Here is a 24,938-nt window from a genome sequence, read left to right as displayed (position 1 = left end):
ATGTAGTCATAAGTACCTGCTCCTCCCACCAGCCCATATGCAGATTCGTATAGCTGGGGGCGAAGCAGATATCCATGGCGGTGCAGCGAAGTTGTTTATAAAATTGCTTATCAAAAATAGAAATGTTATTATCCAAAAATCATTCGGGCATTTCAATTAACATTGTTTTATGTAGGTAAAAATACAAAGGTCTTTTGCCCAAATAATATTTGAAAGCATTCAGTCCGTCTTTATGCCTGATGCTTGTGTACAGTGTGTTGAGATCTAAAGTCGTCAGCACAAAATGTTCATTCCATTGTGTATCATAGATCTTGGTAAGGAAATCTCCTGTGTATTTGATAAAGGATGGGAGTGCACAAACATACTGTTGCAAAAAGAAATCTATGTCTTTAGAGGTATTTTCGAATAGACCCCCTATGGCTGCTATGATGGGTCTTCCAGTGGAGTCCATGGCATTTTTATGAATCTTGGGTATTAAATATAACTGTGGTGTCACAGGGTAATCAGTTTTCAAAAATTCTAATTCGTGCTTAGATATGAGTCCAGTAGATCTCCACTCGTAGAGAGCCTTGTGAATTTTTTTTTTCACACTGAAGATGGTGGTTGGACTTGTTCTGCAATAACACTCTCTATCTTGCGGCTGTTTGAGTGCTTCAGTGTTGTATTTTTCAAGTGGCCAAAGCACCACATTTTCCCCCTTATCAGACCATCTCAAGACAATATCTTGGCGTTCCTTAATTTTTTGTATTAGATTATCATATTTTGTCCTTTTATTATTGTTGGTTCGGGTGAAATCCTTGCTAGCTTTAATAGCTAAGTCTTTGAGATTTTTAGTCATGTTTTCTGCAAAGATATCTAGCCCATCTCTGGGCACGTTAGGTAGAAAAACTGACTTTGGTTTTGTAAGGCGTGCGAATACTGCCATAAATGTCCAAACCTGAAACTGATGCTTGCATAGCAGAAGAACTTCTTTGTAGTTCTTCCCCAGATTCCAATTCTGCCATGTCGTGTAGGAAAATCATATTTTACACACTTAAATTAATAGTTTGTTCATTGGAATTATTGATCACCCTTGGATTAAGTGCATTATTGGAAACATTCATAAAGTATTTTTGTAGTTTGAGTTTACGCACAAACTGGAAATTTCTACACGTGTTTGAACAAAATCAAAATTAGTAGGCACACACCAGGTGAGGCCTAGTGAGAGAATCTCTTCTTCTTCTTTAGACAAAGCCATGTTGGTAAGATTTATTACTGTGTTATCTATATTGTCATTTAATATTGTCTCCTTCTCGTCCTTCTGTTGGTTTGCTTTGTGGATGTACTTGCATTGTCTGCCCCACCGCCTGTCATTGCGCCTCATACTTTTTGTCCTCGTCCTTTGTTTGGTGGATCTTGTCATAAGGGACGGGGTCGGAGATGAATGGTGCGCTCCAGTTGTAAAAAAACAAGCTCTTGGATTACCGAAGGTGTCTTGCCTGTCGAAATCTCCTCTATGTCGGATTCTACCTCAGAGCTGAGCTCTGAGCCGCTGGGTTATGCGAGTATTTTCTGGGCTTCGGCCACAGTTGACAGTTGTTGTCTGCGAATATTCTCAAACTTTTTAGAAAACATATATATTCTGCCTTTTTGATAGTCCCAATTGTCTCTTTGGAACTTGGTTGCTTTTCTTCCCTTTATCGGCTGTTCGTGTTTCACAAGACGTTTTTGCATTTCAGTCTCTGATTTGGAAACCTCCGCTTTGTTCGTGAACTTTTCCAACTCTTTTGCAGGACTGTAACTTTCAACAAGTTTTCAACGTGGCATAGTTTATGAGAATTTACAACATGCGCTTAGATAACTTGGCGCTGTTATCGGCCCATTCACGTAGCATATTTGGATCGAGGTTCTCATAGGTAGGGGCTACTAGAATCTGCAATCCTCTAGGAATGCGCCCAATATCCAGGTATCTTTGGAGTGATTTGAACTCCCACCATTTTGAAATCTCCAATTTACGTAGTTTCTCCAATTCATACATTGTCTTGGTAATGTCATTGGGTTTAGAAGGAGCCCTAGCGCCCTGTCAAGTGGAAACTGATGCTCCTGCTGTTTCATCACTAAATATGTCCACTGCTGCCTCTTCTCGCTCCCTGACCAACTCTTCGGCCATGTTTGTTAGAAGCAAACATTCTTGTTCCTCACTGCCCGTTTCAGGATTTACAGGACTACCTCTCCCATCAGCCACTGTAATGTCTCAGGCACAACCCGCTCGCTCACACTCGGGCTCCTACCTGAAATTCCGACTACCCTCCGGCTATCAGGAAGATCTGCAGGGATCAGATTTGAAAAAGAAAAACACCGAGCAAAGTACTATGTAATTATGGAAAGGGCATGTGAACTCTGAAAGTCTATATGTTCCAACTATTTATAAACATCATCAAAGGAAACATTTTACTCATTACATTCATATTTTATTCTTTTTTGTTAAAAAAATATTATTTTTATAATTTGGTGTAGCGAGAAAGGATAAGAGAGTCTTTGCTCCTAACTGTTTGGAGACTTGAGAAACTAAATACCAGCATGCAAACAGGTCCTACTTATTTCGATCATGCTAGATAATAATGCATGCTAAAAATTCCTGCTTCTGATTCTCGCTACAAGGTCCTTTTTACAAGGATATCTCCCATTCAAGTTATAGCCAACAGTTCAAGTCGGATTCTGAGGCGTCAACATATTGTGGCACCTTAGGTTATGAGCGTGGTTACAATAAATGAGGTCACCATTCCTTAAATCAATGTGATTATTCAGCTAACATATAGAGGCCTGCACTTACATCTCCTTGTTTTAAGTGTCCAATATCAAAAGGGCATGCCTTCTTTTATCCATCTATATGACCACGCAACAGTCTTGCGATTGATAAATGAGAGATTAGCAGAGTAACCCATTGTGATGGAGTCCTGATGAAGGCATTGCCGAAACACGCTGTGTTCTACATGTGTCACCAATCTCTGCATACTGTACTACAGTAATATGACTATGCAAGTTAATTATAAAGCTATTGGCTACAGATGTATCATGAATCTATTACTGTTTGGGAATTTGTACTGATTGATTTTGTATATGTAGTTCCTTGATGTGGAAGCTTTTTCTATCTTAATAATAAAAATAATATTTTTTTTATATATAAAAGAATAAAATATGAATGTACTGACTAAAATGTTTCCTTTGATGATGTTTATAAAGAGCTTGAACATATAGACTTTCAGAGTTCACATGCCCTTTCTATAATTACATAGTACTATGCCCGGTGTTTTTCTTTTTCAAATCTGTATTTTCCTTCGTAGGGTTTATCCGTCCGGTTTCCAGTAAGATCTGCAGGGATCCCCAGATGCAAGTTTCAAGGTCGGTGGAAACTAATGCCTGCTGCGGGGGGCCAAACAATCCACCTCCCACAGTGACACAATGGAAGGCAGCACGGACACAAAGTGGCTCAGGAATCGCCATCTCTTTATTAGTTAATGTCGCCCTCAATCCCAAGCACAAGGAGAGACACGTTCAGCCACAAAGCAGCCTTTGTCAATCTAGTTTGGCTGTAATTTTCACATGTGTTTTATAGCCCCACCCACTGGACTAATACATAGACATAGAAAATATACTAATCTGTATGTAATCCTATTACAACAAAATTACCTCATGTGCAGACAATGATCCTAAAAAGTTGTAACTACAGGGTCAAAGTGAAAAGTGTCTCTCATTGGGGCAAAGGCACATGTCTTTCAAAAAGCGTTAGCTGCCAGCATTAAAATAATTTCCAAAGTGTCAAAACCTCGGGGTTGAGGGGGACCCATCAGCAAAATTGATTACCCCTGAACCACCTCACCGCATCGGCGTAGGCGTCTGCGGTGCCCAATTACCAGCTGGTGTCAATCTTCCGGGCAAGGCATTTCTTGCTGGCACAAATACAGATCCCATGCTTGCAGTCACGAAAAACAGCCCCGCTACGAGACCCGCATCCTCTACCGCAGTCATCCTCACTCCTCTTCCTGATCAACCAAATGGGGGTTCCCCCAATAGCACTCCAGTACTCCTCCAAGAAACCGGTCTGAAGAGAGAGACGCAAACAACTGGTGTTCTGTGAAAGTGTGACGACCACTCATGCGCATCAAATGAACCAAACAATACACCTCCCACAGTGACACCATGGAAGGAAGCATGGACACGAAGTGGTTCAGGATTCTGCATCTCTTTATTATTTGATGTCGCCCTTAATCCCAAGCACAAGGAGAGACGCGTTTCAGCCACAAAGTAGCCTTTGTCCATCTAGTTTGGCTGGTATTTTCAGATGTGTTTTATAGCTCCACCCACTGGACAAATACATAGACATAGAAAACATACTATTGTGTATGTAATCCTATTACAACAAAATTACCTCATGTGCAAGCTATCTACAGCAGAAAGTGGACAAAAATGTAGGTAAAGCGTAGCATCACAAAATATTGCGCACAGTGCTTACATATAATTTGCTCACACGAAATACCTATAATGCAGACCGCACAGATTATTATGCACAAAAATCACATCAAACATCTAACACAGTGGGATTACATGTGGGCATTATACCTACGCAGCCAAACGTTAAATCCTGTGTAGCCATAATAACATCAAATCATCAACTTAAAAGCAAATGCTGCTAAACGCTTCAATTCATGACCCACAGTCGCCATCATTGTCTTGGTAAGCTCTCCAGATCTGATTAGTATGTATGAGCCCGACCTCTGACCCCAATTCACAATGATTTTTTGCTGCAATGATTATGTTACGTTCCGAATAGTGCAAGACATGGGGCCCGGATACATACATCGTCCTCTCTGTATATCTGGACTATGAGTGAACTTGAAATATAAAGTCAAAATCAATCAAGCCCATGCTCCAACCCCCTCAGGACTACAGATCCCACAATGCTGCTAGAAAGGTCCCTGCCAAGCAGACAATGATCCTAAAAAGTTATAACTGCAGGGTCAAAGTCAAAGGTGTCTCTCATCGGGGCAAAGGCACATGTCTGTCAAAAAGCGTTAGCAGCCAGCATTAAAATAATTTCCAAAATGGCACAACCGCGGGGTATAGGGGGACCCATCAGCAAAATTGATTACGCCGGAACCACCTCACCGCATCAGCTTTGGCGTCTGCGGTGCCCAATTACCAGCTGGTGTCAGTCTTCCGGGCAAGACATTTCTTGCTGGCACAAACACAGATCCCATGCTGGCAGTCACGAAAAAATGCCCGCTACGAGACCCGCATCCTCAACCGCAGGCATCCTCGTTCCTCTTCCTGATCAACCAAATGGGGGCTCCCCAATAGCGCTCCAGTACTCCTCCAAGAAACCGGTCTGACGGGAGAGGCACAAACAACTGATTATATATAACCTACTGGTGATCACCAGTAGTTATTATAGTTAGGATGCAGTTTCCATAGGAAGAGCGTTTTTTCATTTGGCAATAACTTTGGCATCGTTTGACAAATCCTCGTAAAAGTTTAAAAAATAGAATGGCGCTCACTCCAGCTGCTGTCTTGAAAGATTCATGGTGATCTATCAAGTGGAGGCAGAGAAAATAAATGGGTCGCAAAATGCATTTTCCCCATGCTGATTCCCATAGAGAGATTTTAGACATGACTACAGCCCGATCTACTGAACAGACTACACCAAATTAGGCAGAAAGGTAGCTAGCTGTTGGTCCAGAAAGTGAACTTTTTGTAAATTGCTATAAATCCTTTCAGTAGTTTTTGAAATATTAAGGAAAATCCAAATTGGTTTATATAGGGAAGCAGATCCTCCGAGGATTTGTCAGTCCCCGTACTCAAATCTGATTGGCTGCCACCGCTTTAAACCAGAAAGTGTTGGCAGCAATTTTGGGACTCGGCTTGAGACGAGTCCCACAAAAAATGAAATACAAGAGAAGGGGCTGGGTAGGAAAAGTGGTGTGTGGGTATATGAGTGAGCATGTGAGTGCTTCTATGGGTGAGTGAGTGGCTGTGTTGGTAGGCTGTGTGCATGTGTGAGCAGCTGTATAGTGCTGTATTGGTGAGAGTTTGGCTGTGTGGGTGAGTGAATGGTTGTATGAGTGATTGTATGGGTGAGTGAATGATTGTATGAGTGGCTGCATGAGTGAGTGGATGGGTGTGTGAGTGACTTCAAGGAGGAGGGAGTAGTTGTGTGAGTACTGGTATGGGTCTGTGAATGGGTACATGATTTGGCTGTGTGGGAGTGTGAGTGGGCATATGAAAGTTGGTATGGGGGTGTGAGTAGGTATGTGAGTGGTTCTGTGGATGATGCCATTAGTGATGTCATCAGTGATGTCATTTGAGATATCATCTGTGATGTCATGAGTGATGTCACTGACCATGTCATGAGTGATGTAATATGTGAGGTCACAAGCAGAGCATTGTGGGGACGTAAGTTATAGTTAGCTCAGATAGCTATAACTGCTGAATGTCAATGGTTTTGTACAAGGTAAATCTGAGCCCAACTATAACATCTCAGTGATCTTTGTTTATTTCAGGGAATTTCTATGTTTTTTTAAAATTCTAGTTCCTGAGTATAACGTCCCTGTAACCTTTGGTTTTTGAAGTGCATTTAAAAGTTTTTTTAAACTGTATTTCCTAACTGTAACTTGTAATCTTTGAGAGAGGTATGTGAGTGGGTGTATAGGCAGGTGAGTGGGTGAGTGGGTGTGTGAGTCTGTGATCGGGTGAGTGAGTGGGTTCATGAGTGTCTGAGTGGCTCTGTGAGTAGTTGTGTATCAGAGTGGGTCTGTGTGTGGGTCTGTAAGAGTCTGAGTGGGTCTGGGAGAGGGTGCATGAGTCTCTAAGTGGATCTGTGAGTGGGTGCCTGAGTCTCTGAGTGGGTCTTTGAGAGCATGTGAGAATCTCTGAGTGGGATGTGAGTGGGTGCATGAGTGTCTGAGTGGATCTGTGAGTGGGTATGTGAGTGTCTGAGTAGGTCTGTGGGTAGCTGCATGAGTGTGAGTGGGTGTGTGAGTCTCTGAGTGGGTCTGTGAGTGGGTGCATTAATTTGTGAGTGGGTGTGTGAGTCTCCGAGTGAGGCTGTGAATACATGTGTGAGTCTCTCAGTGGGTCTGTGAGGGGGAAATGAGTGCTTGAATGGATCTGTGCATGAGTGTCTGAATGTGTCTATCAGTGGGTGAGTGAGTCTCCGAGTGGGTTTGTGAGTGTGTCTGTGAGTGTTTAAGGGGGTCTGTGAGTGGGTGCATGAGTGTATGAGTGGGTCTGTCACTGGGTGTTCAGTAAAAAAAGCAAGGGGAACAAGGGAGCAGGTCCTCATGCCAGCTCCCCCTGTGACAGTTCTCCTGTCCAGTCCAGTTCACCTGCAGTCCGCAACTCTCTGATGCCATCAGTTTTTGAGCCTTCTCTGTTTGTTTTCTCCTCGTTTTCTGTCTCTTCTCTGCTTGCTCCTGCCATCTATGTTGTATTTTTCTGCTCATTCTGGCTGTCATTTTGCCACTTTCTGCTCGCTCCTAACCTTTATTTTGCCCCTTTCTGCTTGTTCTGACCTTCAAACTGCCTCTTTCTGCTCACTTCTTATCTTTATCTTGCCTTTTTCTACTTGTTGCTTACCTTTATTCTGCCTCTTGCTGTTGGATTCTGACCCCTATTTTGCCTCTTTCTCCTCATCCTGTCTGTTATTTTGCCCCTTTCTTCTAGCTCTGACCTTTATTTAGCCTTTTTCTGCTTGTTTCTGACCTGCATTCTGCCTCTTTCTGCTCATTTCGGACCTTTATTCTGCCTCTCTCTGCTCCCTTCTGACATTTATTCTGCCTCTTTCTGCTAGTTTCTGACCTTTATCTAGCCTCTTTATGCTTGTTGCTGACCTTTATTCTGCCTCTTTCTGACCTTTATTTTGCCTCTTTCTTTTTCCTGGTATCTCGGACAGATCTTCAAGGCACCCGCGGTCCCAGCCAGCATTGCTGTTGCATGGAGGGAACTGCTGGAAAGGCTGCTCCCTCCATGCAGGAGCAATTGCTAACAGTGAATGGGAGCACATTCACAGCTCCCGCTCCCTGAACCAGAGTGTTTGCTTTGGCTTGGCTGGAGCTGTCACAGCTCCTATCAAGCTAAAACAAACAGCTATGTCCCGGGGTTGGGCACCCTAGGACATAGCAGGAGCCAACCTTTAGGGGTGGTAGTCCACAGTGCAATGTTTGGCTCCAGGATGGGGGCCACTCGACCCATCCTTTTGTTAATATGCACTTCAACGTGGAGGTAGTGGTCTCCGGGGCTGAAAAAAACAAAAGCCCCAGGGAGACGTGATCCCTGGGGCATTGGAAGGTCTGCGTCCCCTTGCTCCATATTTAAATAAAGTCCTGGGAAGTTGGTGGTCCCCAGGTCTCATGGGGGTCTGCGTGGCTCCCCCATCAATGTTATGTGTGCCCCATTAGGTGGTGGTCCCCAAGGCTTATAAAGGCCACATATGAAAGCCCGTGCACCCCCTTCCATTTTACAAAAATATTCCTGGGACCTGGCTCACTCTGGGTTTAAATCTAAAAATCAAATGAAAAAATATTTGCCACGGATTCACAGCTCTGTCATGTTCCTGTGGAAAAATGTGTTTTTATAAAGTGTTATTTGGCACTGTCGGGTCATGAGGACACACCAGTGCCACAGTTGAGGGGTCTGGGTATTCCTACACTGCCCCTTTTACTTTTTTTTGTGGGACTCAGCTGAAGCCGATTCCCAAGCTGTCTGCCAACACTTCCTGGTTGAAATGCTGGCCGGCAATCTGATTTGAGCATGGGGTCTGTAGGTTCCTTGGAGGTTCTGCCTCCCTATATATATACATTTGGATTTCTTTTAGTTTCTCAAAAATGACTGAACAGATTTACAGCAATTCACAAAAAGGTTGCTTTCTGAACCAACAGCAACCTTTCTACCAAATTTGGTGTAACTCCGTTCCGCAGTTCGGACTGTAGTTCTGTCTAAAATCCCCATGGGAATTTGTATGGGGATAATTCATTTTGGGACCCTCCCTTTTTCTCAGCCTTTGCTTGATAGATTACCCCGAATATTTCAAGACAGCAGCTGAATTGAGCTTTGTTCTAATTTTTTAATTTTTGCGAGAATTCATCAAATGGCAGCATAGTCATATATATATATATATATATATATATATATTCACTGAAAAAACCATAGGTTTCAGGCCTTATATAGTTAGGAATTAGCATTTAAAAAAACCTTTGAAATTCACTGAAAAAACGTAGGTTTCAGGAGTTATATAGTTAGGAATTAGTTTTTAAAATACCTTTGAAATTCACTCAAAAAACTATAAGTTTTAGTGGTGTTATAGTTAGCTGGACATTTTACTCATACAAAACCAATGCAATTGCTCCTATATAGTTAGTTGTACTAACTATATTTTGCGCACCCGCAATCCACTGCTGATGATGTCACATATTAGATCATTCATGACATGGTCAGTGACATCACTGATGACATCTCAAATGACATCACTGATGACATCACTGATGACATCATCCAGTGAATGTGGTTTGCTTCGTTATTTAAATATGCATTATATATATAGCAATTTACATTGAAGAATGAGTGGATATATATAAATAATTATTTGGATGGAGGATTTAGTAGCAGTGTAATTGACTGTTTACTTGACCAATTTATAATGTCTCACTAAATATAGTGGATAGTGACTAAACTGTGTGAATATCTGTATCACGTTGTCAGTTGTTGTGTAAACTGATTCTACAGTTGGTTACTAGCTATGTGATAGTCTATATTAGTTATTGATTAGTTAACTGAGTATTTATATGGGAGTGTGAAAGTGTGTGTGGTTCAGTGGGGGGGGTGTGACTGTCCAAAGATGTGTGAATAGTTGATTCAGTAGATATATGAAGTTAAAACTACATGTTCTAACAGTTTGGGTGAGGGAATCTCTTTATGGGTGTGGTGATGAGCAAATATATTTCTCAAAGGTACAGGTCCAACAAACTAGAGAAATAAAAGGCAGTGTATGTGTCAGTTGTTGTATATAAATAAGTATACATATGACACAATGATTGTGTGAGTGACTGTATGGATAACTGTATACTTGTAATAATGATTTTATAATTCACTAAGTATGACTTACTATCTAAATGAATAGAAGAAGTGGTGTTTGTATAAGTGTTTTGCTAAGTAAATATGTAAGTATGATCCATTGCTTGCATAAGTGAGTAGGATGACTTCATATGTGAATAGGATGCGTGCTGTTGTTTAATGTCGATATAGATGTATAAGTATTTTTGATAGTGTTCTATTGTTCATTGACAGCATGTATGAGTGAATCCATAGGTAAGTGATTAGATGTGTGTATACATCTATGAATCACTGAGTGGATTTTTAGATACTTGTATTGCTGTGACAATGGATTTAAATATGATACTCTGTATTTTACAAACAGTGATGAAAAATTGTAATAGTGTATGAAAAGGTGTATGTGATTGTCAAGTGGATGATGTCATCAGTGATGTCATCAGTGATGTCATTTGAGATGTCATCAGTGATGTCACTGACCATGTCATGAATGATCTAATATGTGACATCATCAGCAGTGGATTGCGGGTCCGCGAAATATAGTTAGTACAACTAACTATATAGGAGCAATTGCATTGGTTTTGTATGAGTAAAATGTCCAGCTAACTATAACACCACTAAAACTTATAGTTTTTTGAGTGAATTTCAAAGGTTTTTTAAAAACTAATTCCTAACTATATAACTCCTGAAACCTATGGTTTTTTCAGTGAATTTCAAAGGTTTTTTTTAAATGCTAATTCCTAACTATATAAGGCCTGAAACCTATGTTTTTTTCAGTGAATTTCAAAGGTTTTTTAAATGCTGATTCCTAACTATATAAGGCCTAAAACCTATGTTTTTTTCAGTGAATTTCAAAGGTTTTTTAAATGCTAATTCCTAACTATATAAGGCCTGAAACCTATGTTTTTTTCAGTGAATTTCAAAGGTTTTTTAAATGCTAATTCCTAACTATATAAGGCCTGAAACCTATGGTTTTTTCAGTGTTTTTAAAAAAAAAATTGATTGGTTAACTGGCTTATTAAGTGTATCTTAGTGAATACATATATTAGCGAGTAATGTTTAAATAATTAAATATATGCATGAGTGATGTAATATGTGACGTCATCAGCAGTGCATTGCAGACGTGCAAGTTATAGTGAGTCCAACTAACTATAACGTGGGAATTTCAATTGGTTTTATGTCAGTAAAATTTCCAGCTAGCTATAACTGGTGTGAAACCTATGGTTTTTTCAGTGAATATTTATATATATATAATATATATATATATATATATATATATATATATATATATATATATATATATATATATATATATATATATATATATATATATATATATATAAAATCTATTGGTCAGCTCTCTTCTGCCATCCATTTGTCTTTATGAATACCATTTCAGCCATAAGAGCAAACAGAATAAGCCAGTGGTTCAGCTCTCTACAGCCAATGGCTGTTTTAACCTAAAAGTAACAACATTTATCTGACCATGTGCACATCCCCCTGAATGTGAATGCGTATTAGTAACAGGGCGATGGTCTTACGCGTGTCGATGAGATTTTGTTTGTTTTATTGTGATTGTGTGAGTGTCTGAATGCAAGAATGATTTAGTTGATGGCTGAATGGCTGCATAAGTGCAAGGATGAAAGACAGCACATGTATGATCACTTACTACTCCCATCAATGACTGAAGAAGAACTTTCATTTATAAGCTAGATCCATTGATGTTGCCAATGTTTGATAAATATAGAGGGCCAGATTTATCAATGTTTTGTATCTCCCTTGTGCCACTCAAGCAGGTGCAAGGGTGACACAAATCCTAATTGAGATTTATCAAGCCACGCAAGGCCACCCTGTGTGGCCCTATATCGCTTCATGAATCCGGAGTAAACAAGCCAGCGCAAACTGCTGCCTTACATTACTCTGCCCCAAGGAGGCATTTGATGGGTGGCGCATGGGTGTTCCCACGCACCCACCCACCCATGGATTTTGACACATTCCCAGATTCATCATTAGCGGTAGATCTGGGTATGCGTCCAAATGCAATGCTTTCCAAGGTGTGGCATAAGGAAGAGAAATATCTGTATTTCTCCTTGTTTTGAGGTTTGAAAATTCTTCTGAGGGGACACCTTCCTGCACAAACACATCCTGCCTACAATGCAGGCATCCTTGCACCAAGACACAAGGTGCTTGGATTGGCGCCAGGCAGCCAAAAGTGTGTCAGCCCTAGGGAAGGAGAGGAATGAGCTGTATGATGTTAAATATGGAGCATTCCTGCCTTTTCGCCTTCTTGGAATGCAGATCAGAAAAGTGGTTTGCTGAGTTACAATGCTTGAAACAATGATTAATATAGGGCATTATCTATATTTTTAAGGTTTAGAGTTTGTAGGTAAAATCATTTATTCGATTCTGCACTGAGCAAAATAAGGAGATTATTTATGGCTTGTCAGATGCAGACATCCTTCAGCCAGCGGCCCACCCAAGACAGGTCACTAACTTGCACATGCCAGTAGGTTTACTCCATGTAATATTAGCTTCAGAAGCAGATTGTCCATGTTCCCTTTTCCAGGAATGTGAGGCATGGATGACCAGGGTATGAAAGAAACCGAAGGGTATACTGAACAGAAAGAAAACTCCCTGAACAACAATTATTTTGCTACTCTGTAGTCCTGACACAAAGAAACAAACCCCACACTTTATGATGGTGCCTTGTAGCATATAATTTCATTGTATGTGCTCCTAGCATGTTAGTGGGAGCACTTTCATGAAAAACACTTACATGTGAGGCCTGCGAAGATCATTTGTCTACAGCGGCTGATTTGCATTTCAAAGGCATTTTTCAACTTACCTGGAATTGTATTGTCCAAAAGGCATCCAAAGAAACCTCCTATAAACATGTATGTGGTAAGGAGAACTGTGAGTACTTGATCAACTTCTTTTACACCTACAAGATACAAGAAAAAGATAAGGGGTTGTAAAATACCATCTTAAATAGATTGCAATATCGTTTATACCACTATCTATTTATGTACGTTTCAAAACTCAAAAGTTCACCTCGGGTAGTTGCCACTGGTATGGATTTCCTTTACAGTGAGTTTACAAAGGATGTATTCAAGAGTAAATCCAATTTAAATGATTGCAAGACATATCTGAGCATTTATCAAAGTTGCACAATTAGCTAAGTCCAAATGATATACTTTTTTTTCTGTAGAGGCGCAAAGTGCACTTTGCTCTTTCAGAAGAAACACACCTGACAAACCAAAAGGGAGACCACACAAGGTGTTGCTAAAAGGGGCAGTTATTTTACACTACTGTCATACACCAAGGGAGTATTAATGTAGGTTACCTCTGGAGTCCCATTAGCAGTCTAGAAAGAACACATCAACAATGATTGGTGAAACATCTTAATCGAGGCCCTCCTTGACGGGACCCCACCCCTCATACTGGGTATATATGCACCAGTCTCTTAATAACCTTTTCTCCTCATTTTTCTGTCACACCACACAGTCTCATCCTGATGGTGAATTTAACTATATCATGAATATGTTGTTAAATGTGTCACATCCACCACTGCAGATGCAAGATAGCATGTTGCCCCAGTAATTGGTGACTTGGACAGAGGGTTGACATATGGATGACAAATGGAAAGCAGCATATCCACAGGGCAGATAATGGTCTTACATTTTTCCCATATATAGATTACACACTAGAATTCACATGTTTCTTTGCTCACCACACTGTGAATGTCTGACAAGAGCTATCTCTCCCCTCAACTCATTCCTGATGAGACCTGCATATCGAGTTGACAACTACAACTGGCTGCATTTACAGATGTAACACATAGAGGTACTAATATAGATGCAATATGCAATACACAGGCCCCAATTCACAAAGGTCAACTGAAATCTGAAGTCTAAGTTTAGACCTGAAATCTGAGGGCCCAGTTCACAAAAGTAAATTTAGATCTAAAGTCTAAGTTTACTTTAGTGAACTGGGCCTTTAGACTTCAGGTCTAAACTTAGACTTCGGGTTTAAGTTTACCTTTGTGAATGGGGCTCTCTGTTATTTCAGGGAAAACACACACACATATATATATATATATATATTCACTGAAAAAACCATAGGTTATAGACCATATATAGTTAGGAATTAGCATTTAAAAAACCTTATTTTACTCACACAAAACCATTGAAATTCCATATATAGTTAGTTGCACTAACTATATATCGCGCACCCGCAATCCACTGCTGATCATGTCACATATTACATCATTCATGACATGGTCAGTGACATCACTGATGACATCACTGATGACATCTCAAATGACATCACTGATGACATCACTGATGACAACATCCAGTGACTGTATGTTTCTGTAAAGTTAAAATATGTCTTACATATTGAAGAATGAGTGGATGTATAAGTGTCTGGATGAAGGATTTAGTAGGTGCGTGACTGACTGTATGAGTGAGTGATTAAATGTGTCTCACTGAATGCATGGGTTAGTGACTAAACTGTCTTAATTTGCACATCATTATGTTTGTTGTGATGTAAACTGCTGCATGTGTTGATCATTAGCTATACGAGAGGCTATATGTGTTATTAATTGGTTGCCCAAGTATTTCTATGGGAGATTGAGTTTGTGTGGGGGTGGCTGGAAGGTGTGTGACTCTGTGCATAGATGTGTGAGCAGTTTATTCACTAGGTGTATGAGTTCAAGAGTGCATGTGGAAACAGCTACATGGGCAGTTGACTGTGTGCATGAGTGTATTGATGAGTGAATGGATATCTCAATGCTACATGTCATAGTAAGTACATATGTAAAACACAGTACATGTGAGAGTTGGCATATATAAATAACTGTGCATGAGAGCCACTGAATGAGTGAGTGGTTGTATCGATCATTGTGAACTTGTATCAGGGATTGTATAAGAGAGTAAATAAGTATAAGAGAGTAAATATGTGTTAGTATATGTTTCAATAAGTAAGGTGTGTATAACTGTATAGTTGAAGAAATGGAGGTGAGATTGTTTCTTTGCATGACTGTGTGAGTAACTCCATGGATGAGTGGCAGTGTGTGAGTGTCTGTATACACTGAGTGTATCTAAGGTTATATTAGAGTCTGAAGAGGTTTATCGTATTAGCACAAGAATGATGTCAGTGATGTCATCAGTGATGTCATTTGAGATGTCATCAGTGATGTCATCAGTGATGTCACTGACCATGTCATGAATGATGTAATATGTGACATGATCAGCAGTGGATTGCGGGTGCGCGATATATAGTTAGTGCAACTAACTATATATGGAATTTCAATGGTTTTGTGTGAGTAAAATAAGGTTTTTTAAATGCTAATTCCTAACTATATATGGTCTATAACCTATGGTTTTTTCAGTGAATTTTCAAGGTTTTGTAAATGCTAATTCCTAACTATATATGGTCTATAACCTATGGTTTTTTCAGTGAATTTCAATGGTTTTTTAATAGCAAATATCATAAGCTGTCGAATGTCAAGTACGTGGTAAGTAAAAACATTTTCGTGTTTATGCACACTGATCTGCTTTGAATGCTGCCCCCCACCCCTCATTTCTATTAGGAGTACTCTCTCTTTGCAGATAGTGAAGGGTAGTTAACGCAGGCCTTTGCCCCCGTTGTAATCCGTCGTGCCTGCTTCTCTCTCCATTTGATTGATTGTTCTCTTTGGTTCATTCTCTATTTACAAACAAGCACAGAGTCGCAATACTCTGTTTAGTCTTTGCAGATAGCGAAAAATCGTGTAAAAAAACAAAAGGAATCGAGCAAAATCAGTAGGCCACTAATGGGATCTCTTTTTGACCTCCCTAAAATAGAAACATTAGGAACAACCTGTTGATAATACCAATGTGTATGTACATAAGCGGCGTTCATTTGTGTTCACAGTACCCCTTGTTGATTGTTTGAATCGAGCATTGAATTGTTCGAAGTTGGTTCTCTTAAGAATCTTCTCTGCCTGCAAACGAGGAAGAATAGGAATATTCTCTCTCCCTTTGCAGATAGTGAAGGGTAGGTAACGCAAACCTTTAACACGTCGTGCCTATTTCGTTCCTCATTGATTGATTGTTTCCCCAAACATTGACTGTTTGGGAATTGGTTCTTTTTGGAGGTATTCCCTGTTTGCAAATATACGTAGGAAAATCTTTGCAAATAGTGAAAGGGTACGTAATGCGGACCTTTCTCCCCCGTTGTAATCTGTCATGCCTATCTACTCCCCACTGATTGATGCACCTGTTTCACCCGGACCATTTACTAGAGATACGTCATCTGGCCCGACCAGAGAGCACCCCTAGTGAAAAGGACATATGCAATAATTACGAAGTGATCACTGTATCCTGTTAACAGAAACTTTAGCATGAAACAACCTGGAAAGAAAAGAATAGGAAAACGAAAATCAGTAGGCCACTGATGAACATGAACTTTTATTAAACAACGAACAAAGAAACGATAACATAACGTAATGATAAAACCTATTAATGTCCTAGAAACAAGAAAACGTTAGAATTATGCCAGTGGTGAGAGACCAGAAAAACAGTAAGAGAAACCAAATCACCCCTCGCTGTCCCACCGCCTGCCACGCCAAAAAAATCGATAGACTAGGGAAAATGCAAGTCAGTAGAACATCCGCCCCCACTCTGGAAACTTCCAAGGTGGGGCAGGGTTGCGGCTACGCCCAGCCGGGAGCAGCCCATATAAGGCGGGTCCTGCTGCCACGCCTCGGCCAGGAGATCCTAACGTAGGGTGTAGCCGGAGGAGAGGCCGAGGCCAGCGGGACCCGGCCAGGGGATTGCCTTTACAACGCTGAAGAGTTGCAGGGGGGGGAATGTCTCCTCGACCCTCCCCTATCTCTCCCAGTCCGGCCGCGGTGGCCCTTGAGAGTTTCAGGTAGTCCCGCCACATGCTCTTCCGGTCCGGCCACCAACGGTCGGGGGGCCGAGGCCGACGAGATCCGGCTGCAGCCGATAAACCAAGGAACCCGTTCATGAGGCCAGAGCCAGGGGCGTCCGGCCGACATCCACCGGAAGCCGACATCCACCGGAAGCCCGACATCCACCGGAAGCTCACATCCACCGTCCGGCCCAAAGACGGACGGGACATTTTTTCTTTTCTCCTTCGTAATAGCAGCCGCAACACGCCAGGCACCACTTCTTTCTTCAAAAATGGCTTTGACAACACTGGGGGGGATGTCTTGCACATGCCTCCGACCCCCCCCCCCGTCCTCATCGCCACCGGCCATAACAAATGTCAAGCGGGGCGCCGTGGGGTGCACTGGGAGGGAGAGACGGTGCGAACAGGCCTCTCCCGCCTCCTCAGGTGAAGGCTTCCCAGCTGCACCCTCAGCGCTCCAGGCGCCCCGAAAAGGGTTCGTCCACTGTGGCGATGCTGCAACGTCTCGCCCGGCAGGGTGGAGCCCGTCCGCTCATGTGACCCCGCGATCGCCGGTAGCTGCCGAACTCTCAAAATGGCGATCGACCTGGCAAGAGCGGGCCCAGCATGAAGAAATGGCCCGGTCACTGGTTGACTCCACCACCGTAGTCCTCCACGACCTTGAAGATTCTAGAGGAGCCGCGGGAGTCTCCGACCCCCGATGGGGAATGACTGCCATGATCGCCCGTGGAGTGACGAAACTGTATCCGCGGGACGTCTGCGCTCCCATGCTGGCGCCAGCCTCACTTTGAATTACTAGAATCCTGCAGACCTCAGTTCCGGTGAAAGCACAGTGTGACCCGGTAGGAAAAATTGTTGCACCCCCTCCCCTTTTTGAGTGATAGTTCAAACCACCGATCCTTTCCTTTGCCCTTTTAATGGAACTTTGGACTGCCTCCCCCTCTTTTACATTTTCTAGAGAAAACAAAACATTAACCACTACATTACCATAGCAGTTGACACCAGAACTGTTTTCAAATTGAAAACCAACAACATCTTCAACAGAATCCTTTTTGTTTCTGCTGTGACCCTGCTACAGCACAGGCATTGTCTCCAGCAGTAATTCTGCAATGCCGGTAAGAATAGCTGTGGTGCCTACTGGACTCACTCACCCCCGCGGCGCCCCACGCCGTTATTTGCTGGGCGGCAACTTACTAGACATCACTTTCGTGCCATCTAGATTTCAGCGTGTTCTGCTGCCTTGGAACTATTCGCACAACAGACTGCTACTGACGACCCACCCCCAGGCAACATCTTCTGAATTTTCATAATTTGAAAGAACTAGTAACATGTCCTCATCAGGAATTCAAAAGAAATTGCCACGGTCTCTTCGTTGTTTAAATGTTTTTACTGTTTTTGTTTTGTTGTATATATTTATATGTTATTAAAGTTTTATATTCCTACTACTTTGTTGGAGTGCTATATATTTTTAATGTGACACATAATTGTAAAAACTTTGATGTACAAAGAGTCATTCCTAGAATCTTCCGCTTCAGGCTCGGTCCCCTCCCCAATCACAATACAGCATGGTTTTCAGATAGTAGGAACACGTGTGGTGTGACGGATCTCATCGGGTGTGGGCCTTGATCTACTATAACTCCTTTAAAGAGGGGTGATTCTTTACAGCTGGAGCCATAAACTACATCTGCAGGGCTAGCTGATAGCCTGGACAATCGGACACAGAGGAAGAGGAGTGTCAGAGGGTGCGGTAGTGAATAGGGCGAAAGGGAGGTGTCGGGCGGGCACAGAGTGTGATTCTCAGGGAAGAGCAGCGCAGATGGGGGGAGGTTTATTGCCCATGCATAAGACAGAGAGCGGGGGTGACCAGTGCCTGGGGAAGATGCTTGCGAGGGTGGGGAGCCATGCTACGAATCGACAGCGTGCAGAGAGTGGGTCTGGTCAAGGCATCTAAAATGGCGGCCGTGCACGACAAAAGTGTGGCATTTCAAAAAAGGCAAGATGGCGCAAACAATGTTTTTCAACACTTCCTCATTTCCTTCGAATCGAACGTTAACAGACGTTGGTGCATATTACCAAAGTTAAGCGATATTTATCGCTAACGATGCTTACCAACGAATTTTTTACCGCTGAGCATCGTCAGAAATTATCGAAGATAAACCTTGCTATTATCAAGGTTTATCGCAAATGCGATAAAAAACGGCCGCAATGCATGAATATCGCTAAAAAGTCAGCGATATTCATGCATTACCGAGCTAATGCTCTTAGCCATGTTATCCACCTCCCATTGGATAACATGGCTAAGAACTGCTCAGGGCAGGTGTTACTTTTTGGAGATATTCGCGCTTAGCGCGAATATCTCCAAAAGTTGGTAATAGGAGATATATATCTTGCATGTTGTAATGCAAATTATTGTGGTATATGGAACTCATACCATAATCTCTCAGGAAAGCAGAAACTGATCCTTTTGGGACCGCCTGAGAAGGCCTAGGGGGTGAGGGGTACTCTACTTTGCCCCCTTTTCACGTTCCGAACTATTTTATTTTACTCTCTTCTGTAATTACACAAAATAGCAGCGATAAGATGCATCAGAGACACACAGTGAGAGAAAGGAGGCCGGAGATGAAGAAGAGATGTCAAATACACATTGGAGATAATATAGTGGGAGAAGGGAAGTAAATATGAGTAAACTTACCATGTAACATAAAAATGTTGCACTCTATACTATAAGTCTCATTTTATACTACAATCACTTCGCTACAACCTCATAAATTAAAAATAAAAATGAATAATGTCTCAAACAATTTTTGATTTCTAAATATAAATGTATTCTTCAGAATTTTCTAAATTTGAAAGAACTAGTAACATGTCCTCATCAGCAATTTCCTCTTCAATCATCTCATCTGGAATCTCCTCATTAAAAGTCTGCAATGATGATTCTTGTAACTCTATGGTCTCCAAACATTCGATAAATTCGCCATCAACAGATTGATCAAAAAAATCATTCAAGTCATCTCCTCCTTGTGACAATATTTCATTATTGGTGCTGTCAATTTCAATCAATGTAGTGGAATCATTGAAGTCATCTCCTCCTTGTGACAATATTTCATTATTGGTGCTGTCAATTTCAATCAATGTAGTGGAATCATTCAAGTCATCTCCTCGTGACAATATTTCATTATTGGTGCTCTCAATTTCAATCAATGTAGTGGAATCATTCAAGTCATCTCCTCCTTGTGACAATATTTCATTATTGGTGCTGTCAATTTCAATCAATCTAATAAAATCATACAAGTCATCTCCTCCTTGTGACAATATTTCATTATTGGTGCTCTCAATTTCAATCAATGTAGTGGACAATGCAAAAGAAATTGCCACGGTCTCTTCATTGTGAGCCATTTTATTTTGAAATTGCTTGCTGTAAATTGCAGAAAAAAATAATCACTTTCATTTATCGTTTTTAGTAATACATAATATAAAACTAACTTTATCAAGTATTTAGTATAACAGAAGGACTGCAAATAAATAACAGAAAACATTTTTCAAATTATCTTCAAGTGTACAACATAGTTCCCCTTACAAATTAACAACTCACCTTTTTAAAAGTAGGAGAAGTGTTAGTACTGTGTAAATCAAACACCAGAAATTCACCACCAAAAATTCCTCACAAATGTACCTCAGACAGTAGTATCACAAAATGGCTGTGGTTTCCTCTCATTTGAGATATATACATAACCAATTAACTTTCATCACACACAAATACAAAACCAAAGTAACATTTTAATTGGTTCTAAATTTCAACACTTTCAAATGTGTTTTCCCCATGCAATTTTCCATAGGACATTTACAGACGTCTACAGCCTGAATGGCTGAACGGAATTACACCAAACTTGGCAAAATGGTACATCAAACCTAAGAGGTCAGGAAGGATCTACTATGCTCCCTTATGGTCATTTGCCCCTTCGCTTTGGCCTCCTCTTGTCTCTCGATCCTACCGAGAGACAAGATGGCGGCCGCTACGGACTGTTTGTAATGTTGACAGACGCCGGAGAACCAATCAGCTTCGCAAAGCTCCGTAACGCGAAAAGTACGCGAAGCGGAGCGCTGTTACAGATATATATCTTTTTTTGAACGTTAATTTCTCAAAATCCACTGGAGCACATATATTGAGACCTAGCAAAGGCACATCGGGCTACCAGTCCCTAATATTTTGCCAAGTTTCGTGCAAATCCATTCAGCCGTTCGATTATTGACATTTAGATACGTCTACAGCCTGAATGGCTGAACGGAATTACACCAAACTTGGCAAAATGGTACATCAAACCTAAGAGGTCAGGGAGGATCTACTATGCCCCCTTATGGTCATTTGCCCCTTCGCTTTGGCCTCCTCTTGTCTCTCGATCCTACCGAGAGACAAGATGGCGGCCGCTACGGACTGTTTGGAATGTTTACAGACGCCGGAGAACCAATCAGCTTCGCTTCACAAAGCTCCGTTGCGCGAAAAGTACGCGAACTGGAGCGCTGCCCGGTCCGCTGTTACAGATATATATCTTTTTTTAAACGTTAATTTCTCAAAATCCACTGGAGCACATATATTGAGACCTACAAAAGGCACATCGGGCTACCAGTCCCTACAATTTTGCCAAGTTTCGTGCAAATCCATTCAGCCGTTCGGGCTAAAAGTGAGGCCAACCGCCCTACGGAAAACTCAATGTTAAAAACACGTTTTGGGACCCCCCTTTTTTCTCGACCCCCCCTGGACGAACCCCCCCCAATTTTCAGGGGCTGCTCAGAAACAAAATGTGCCATTTTCCTGAAAATTTCAGCCAATTCCGTCCACAAACGCCAAAGTTATTAGACATAGAATTTTCAAAAATCCCATAGAGAAAAAATCCTAACTATATATACCTACTGGCGACCGCCAGTAATATATATATTACCTACTGGCGGTCGCCAGTAGGTATATATAGTTAGGATTTTTTCCCTATGGGATTTTTGAAAATTCTATGTCTAATAACTTTGGCGTTTGTGGACGGAATTAGCTGAAATTTTCTGGAAAATGGAACATTTTGTTTCTGAGCAGCCCCTGGAAATTTGGGGGGGGTTTGTCAAGGGGGGGCCGAGAAAAAAGGGGGGTCCCAAAACGTGTTTTTAACATTGAGTTTTCCATAGGGCGGTTGGCCTCACTTTTAGCCCGAACGGCTGAATGGATTTGCACGAAACTTGGCAAAATTGTAGGGACTGGTAGCCCGATGTGCCTTTGCTAGGTCTCAATATATGTGCTTCAGTGGATTTTGAGAAATTAACGTTTAAAAAAAGATATATATCTGTAAGCGCGCTCCGGGCAGCGCTCCGGTTCGCGGACTTTACGCGTACCGGAACTTCGCGTAGCGAAGCTGATTGGCTCTCTGGTGTCTGTCAACATTCTAAACAGTCCGGAGCGGCCGCCATCTTGTCTCTCGGTAGGATTGAGAGACAAGAGGAGGCCAAAACAAAGGGGGAAATGACCATAAGGGGGCATAGTATATCCTCCCTGACCCCCTAGGTTTAATGTGGAGGCTTTAAAAGGGCCCCGCGGGGCAAAAAAAAAAAAAAAAAATTTGTTTTTTTGCGTGGGTAGCGCCCGGTTCGCGAACCGGGAAGCGTTCTGGGCAGCGTACTATAATGAAAAATGAATTATAGACTTTTCAAATACTGTATGTTAATTGATTGTTGGTTTTGTTGATTATTTTTTAATTTTTTTATTTTTTAAGCAATTATTTATTATTGTGATTGTGTTTCAAAATTTAATAACATTTCTAACATTTAACTAGTTTATGAATTACATATAAAAATGATTAAAGACTCAAACAATTTTTTAATATTACATACAATTTTATTTTTCAGATTGTTTTTCAAAATTTAATCGAACGTCTAGCATTTGACTGTCCGATATGTCCTCTTGTTGAGTGAACATAAGTTCCCACATTTGACCGTCATCATAATGGAGTAAATGATTGACAGATTCTACACATTGAAGTAATTCATAGTCCCGTGACTCATCCATGAATTCTAAGTCATCAATGGGTTCCATAACTTGTTCATTGTTGCTGTCCAGAACAATTTCGAAGGAAACATTCTGCTCACCTTCCATTTTATTGCTGTAATTTGCATAAAAAATAAATATATCAGTAGTGATAGGGCACTGTTGGGTTTAAGTTCAGACAGGTACTTGTGAGTTTATAACAGAGAAGTAATCTATGGGCACTGTATGGTTTCAGGCGTGAAGTAGTACTATTAAAAAGTGCCTGTGAAGAAGCCTAAGTAAATTCATAATTATACCACAGAAACATAAATCAATCCATAATTATAATAAAGAAGCCTTTCTCAATGTCTAACTCTTACAGAGGGATAGTATATAACTATCTGAAAATGTTTTCAAATTTATAAAATAATATCTCACCTTCTAAAAACAAGTTTAAGTTGTGAGTGAAAATGATCTTGCAATGTAATTCAGGAAGTAGTAGTCAAAATGGCTGTGTTCTCTCTCTTTCTTTATATATATTCAGGTACATAACCAATCAAATGTCAGGTAAAAAAAGTAGAAAATGAAAGTAACATTTTAATTGGTTGTCAATTCCAACACTTCAGATGTGTTTTGAGAAGTAATTTACCTCAGGGTATTTAGAGAGGTCTACAGGCTAAATGGCTGAATGGAATTCCAATCAAATTCGTGAAAATGGTAGGGATTGGTATGTAGTATGAGCTAATCTATATTTGGTGAAATTGTCTCCAGTTGCTTTTCTGTAAACTACTTTCCCACCTTTTTTGATGGTGCGCTTCCCAGGGAGCGACCCGGTACGCGAACTGGTGAGCGCCCCGGTTCGCGAACCTTAAGCGTTACGGGAGTCCACCATTTTGTGTTTCGGTCGAATTAAGATACAAGATGGAGGGCAAATAATGTTCAGAATGGGTAGAAGGGGGCACGGTAGACTTATTTTGACCCCCTAGGTTTTCTGAGGGTGGCTGAGGAGGCTTATATGTGCGAGAAAAAAAACATTTTTTTTAAAAATTTCGCGAGGTTAGCTCCCGGTTCGCGTACCGGGAAGCGCCCCAGGGAGCGTACTTTGTTGAAAATTAGTGAAAAATGTTAGAGTAAAATAATAATTGTGAGTGATCAGATGTAGGGTAGCTCTGAGAAGAGCTTTTGGGTTTATGGTACATTTAGGTACTTATAAGTAGGTACCAATGTACAGTCTTAAATTCAGAATGAAAATTCTGTTGCCCTCATCTGAGAAGTGAACTCCATCTCCTCTGTAGATATCTTGCATGTAGTAACGCAAGTTATTGTTGTACAGGGAGCCCATTCCATGGTCTCTCATGTAAGCTGAAACAGATTTGTTTACATGCTTCCTCGACTTCTCAATTTGTGGACAAAATTGGTTTGACCACCTCCATTTCTGTCTTTGGCATATATTTGAATATACCAAGGCAGTTTGAGGAAAAAGTGCCATCAATTGCTCAAAGGTGTCCTTTAAAAGCATTTCCAGACCTACCCCAGTCAAAGTGCCCAAATCATTACCTCCACAGTGCACAATTAACAGGTCAGGTTTTGGCAAATGCATAAAGGTTTTCACCAATGGTATCAATTGGTGACATTTTAATCCTCTGTGGCCAAACCACTTAATTTCCACATCTTGTAAATTGAGGTTAGATAAATTTCTGTTCTCAGCATACCTGTGAGCCCAGTGGATATAACTATGTCCAACAATCCAGACAGAAAACATGGTGAGAGAAGGTTCTGCTGCAGTCAGATGAAGTGTGGCAATGAAATGGCAGTTGAAAAAATGAGAGTTTAAAATGAAAAAAACTGTGGAGTTTCTGTGTTAATGAAGCAGTAACAGTGATTGGTGGATTTGATTGCTGAAAACAGAAAGTTAGGGTGCATGGATGAGTTCTTTGAA

General features: G+C 41.1%; 1 protein-coding gene across 1 annotated transcript in view; it reads right to left on the bottom strand.

Moving 5' to 3' along the window:
* LOC144772266 (solute carrier family 23 member 1-like) overlaps nucleotides 1–24,938 on the bottom strand; it is a 984,472-nt gene that overhangs the window by 113,864 nt on the left and 845,670 nt on the right. The window contains exon 11 of the mRNA XM_078656497.1: nucleotides 12,926–13,021. Coding sequence (XP_078512623.1) covers nucleotides 12,926–13,021 — 96 coding nt within the window. The remainder of the gene's footprint in view (nucleotides 1–12,925; nucleotides 13,022–24,938) is intronic.

This window comes from Lissotriton helveticus, chromosome 1_1 (genome assembly GCF_964261635.1).
Source record: "Lissotriton helveticus chromosome 1_1, aLisHel1.1, whole genome shotgun sequence".
NCBI classification, from domain to species: Eukaryota; Metazoa; Chordata; class Amphibia; order Caudata; family Salamandridae; genus Lissotriton; species Lissotriton helveticus.
This window is presented reverse-complemented; position numbering and strand designations above follow the sequence as displayed.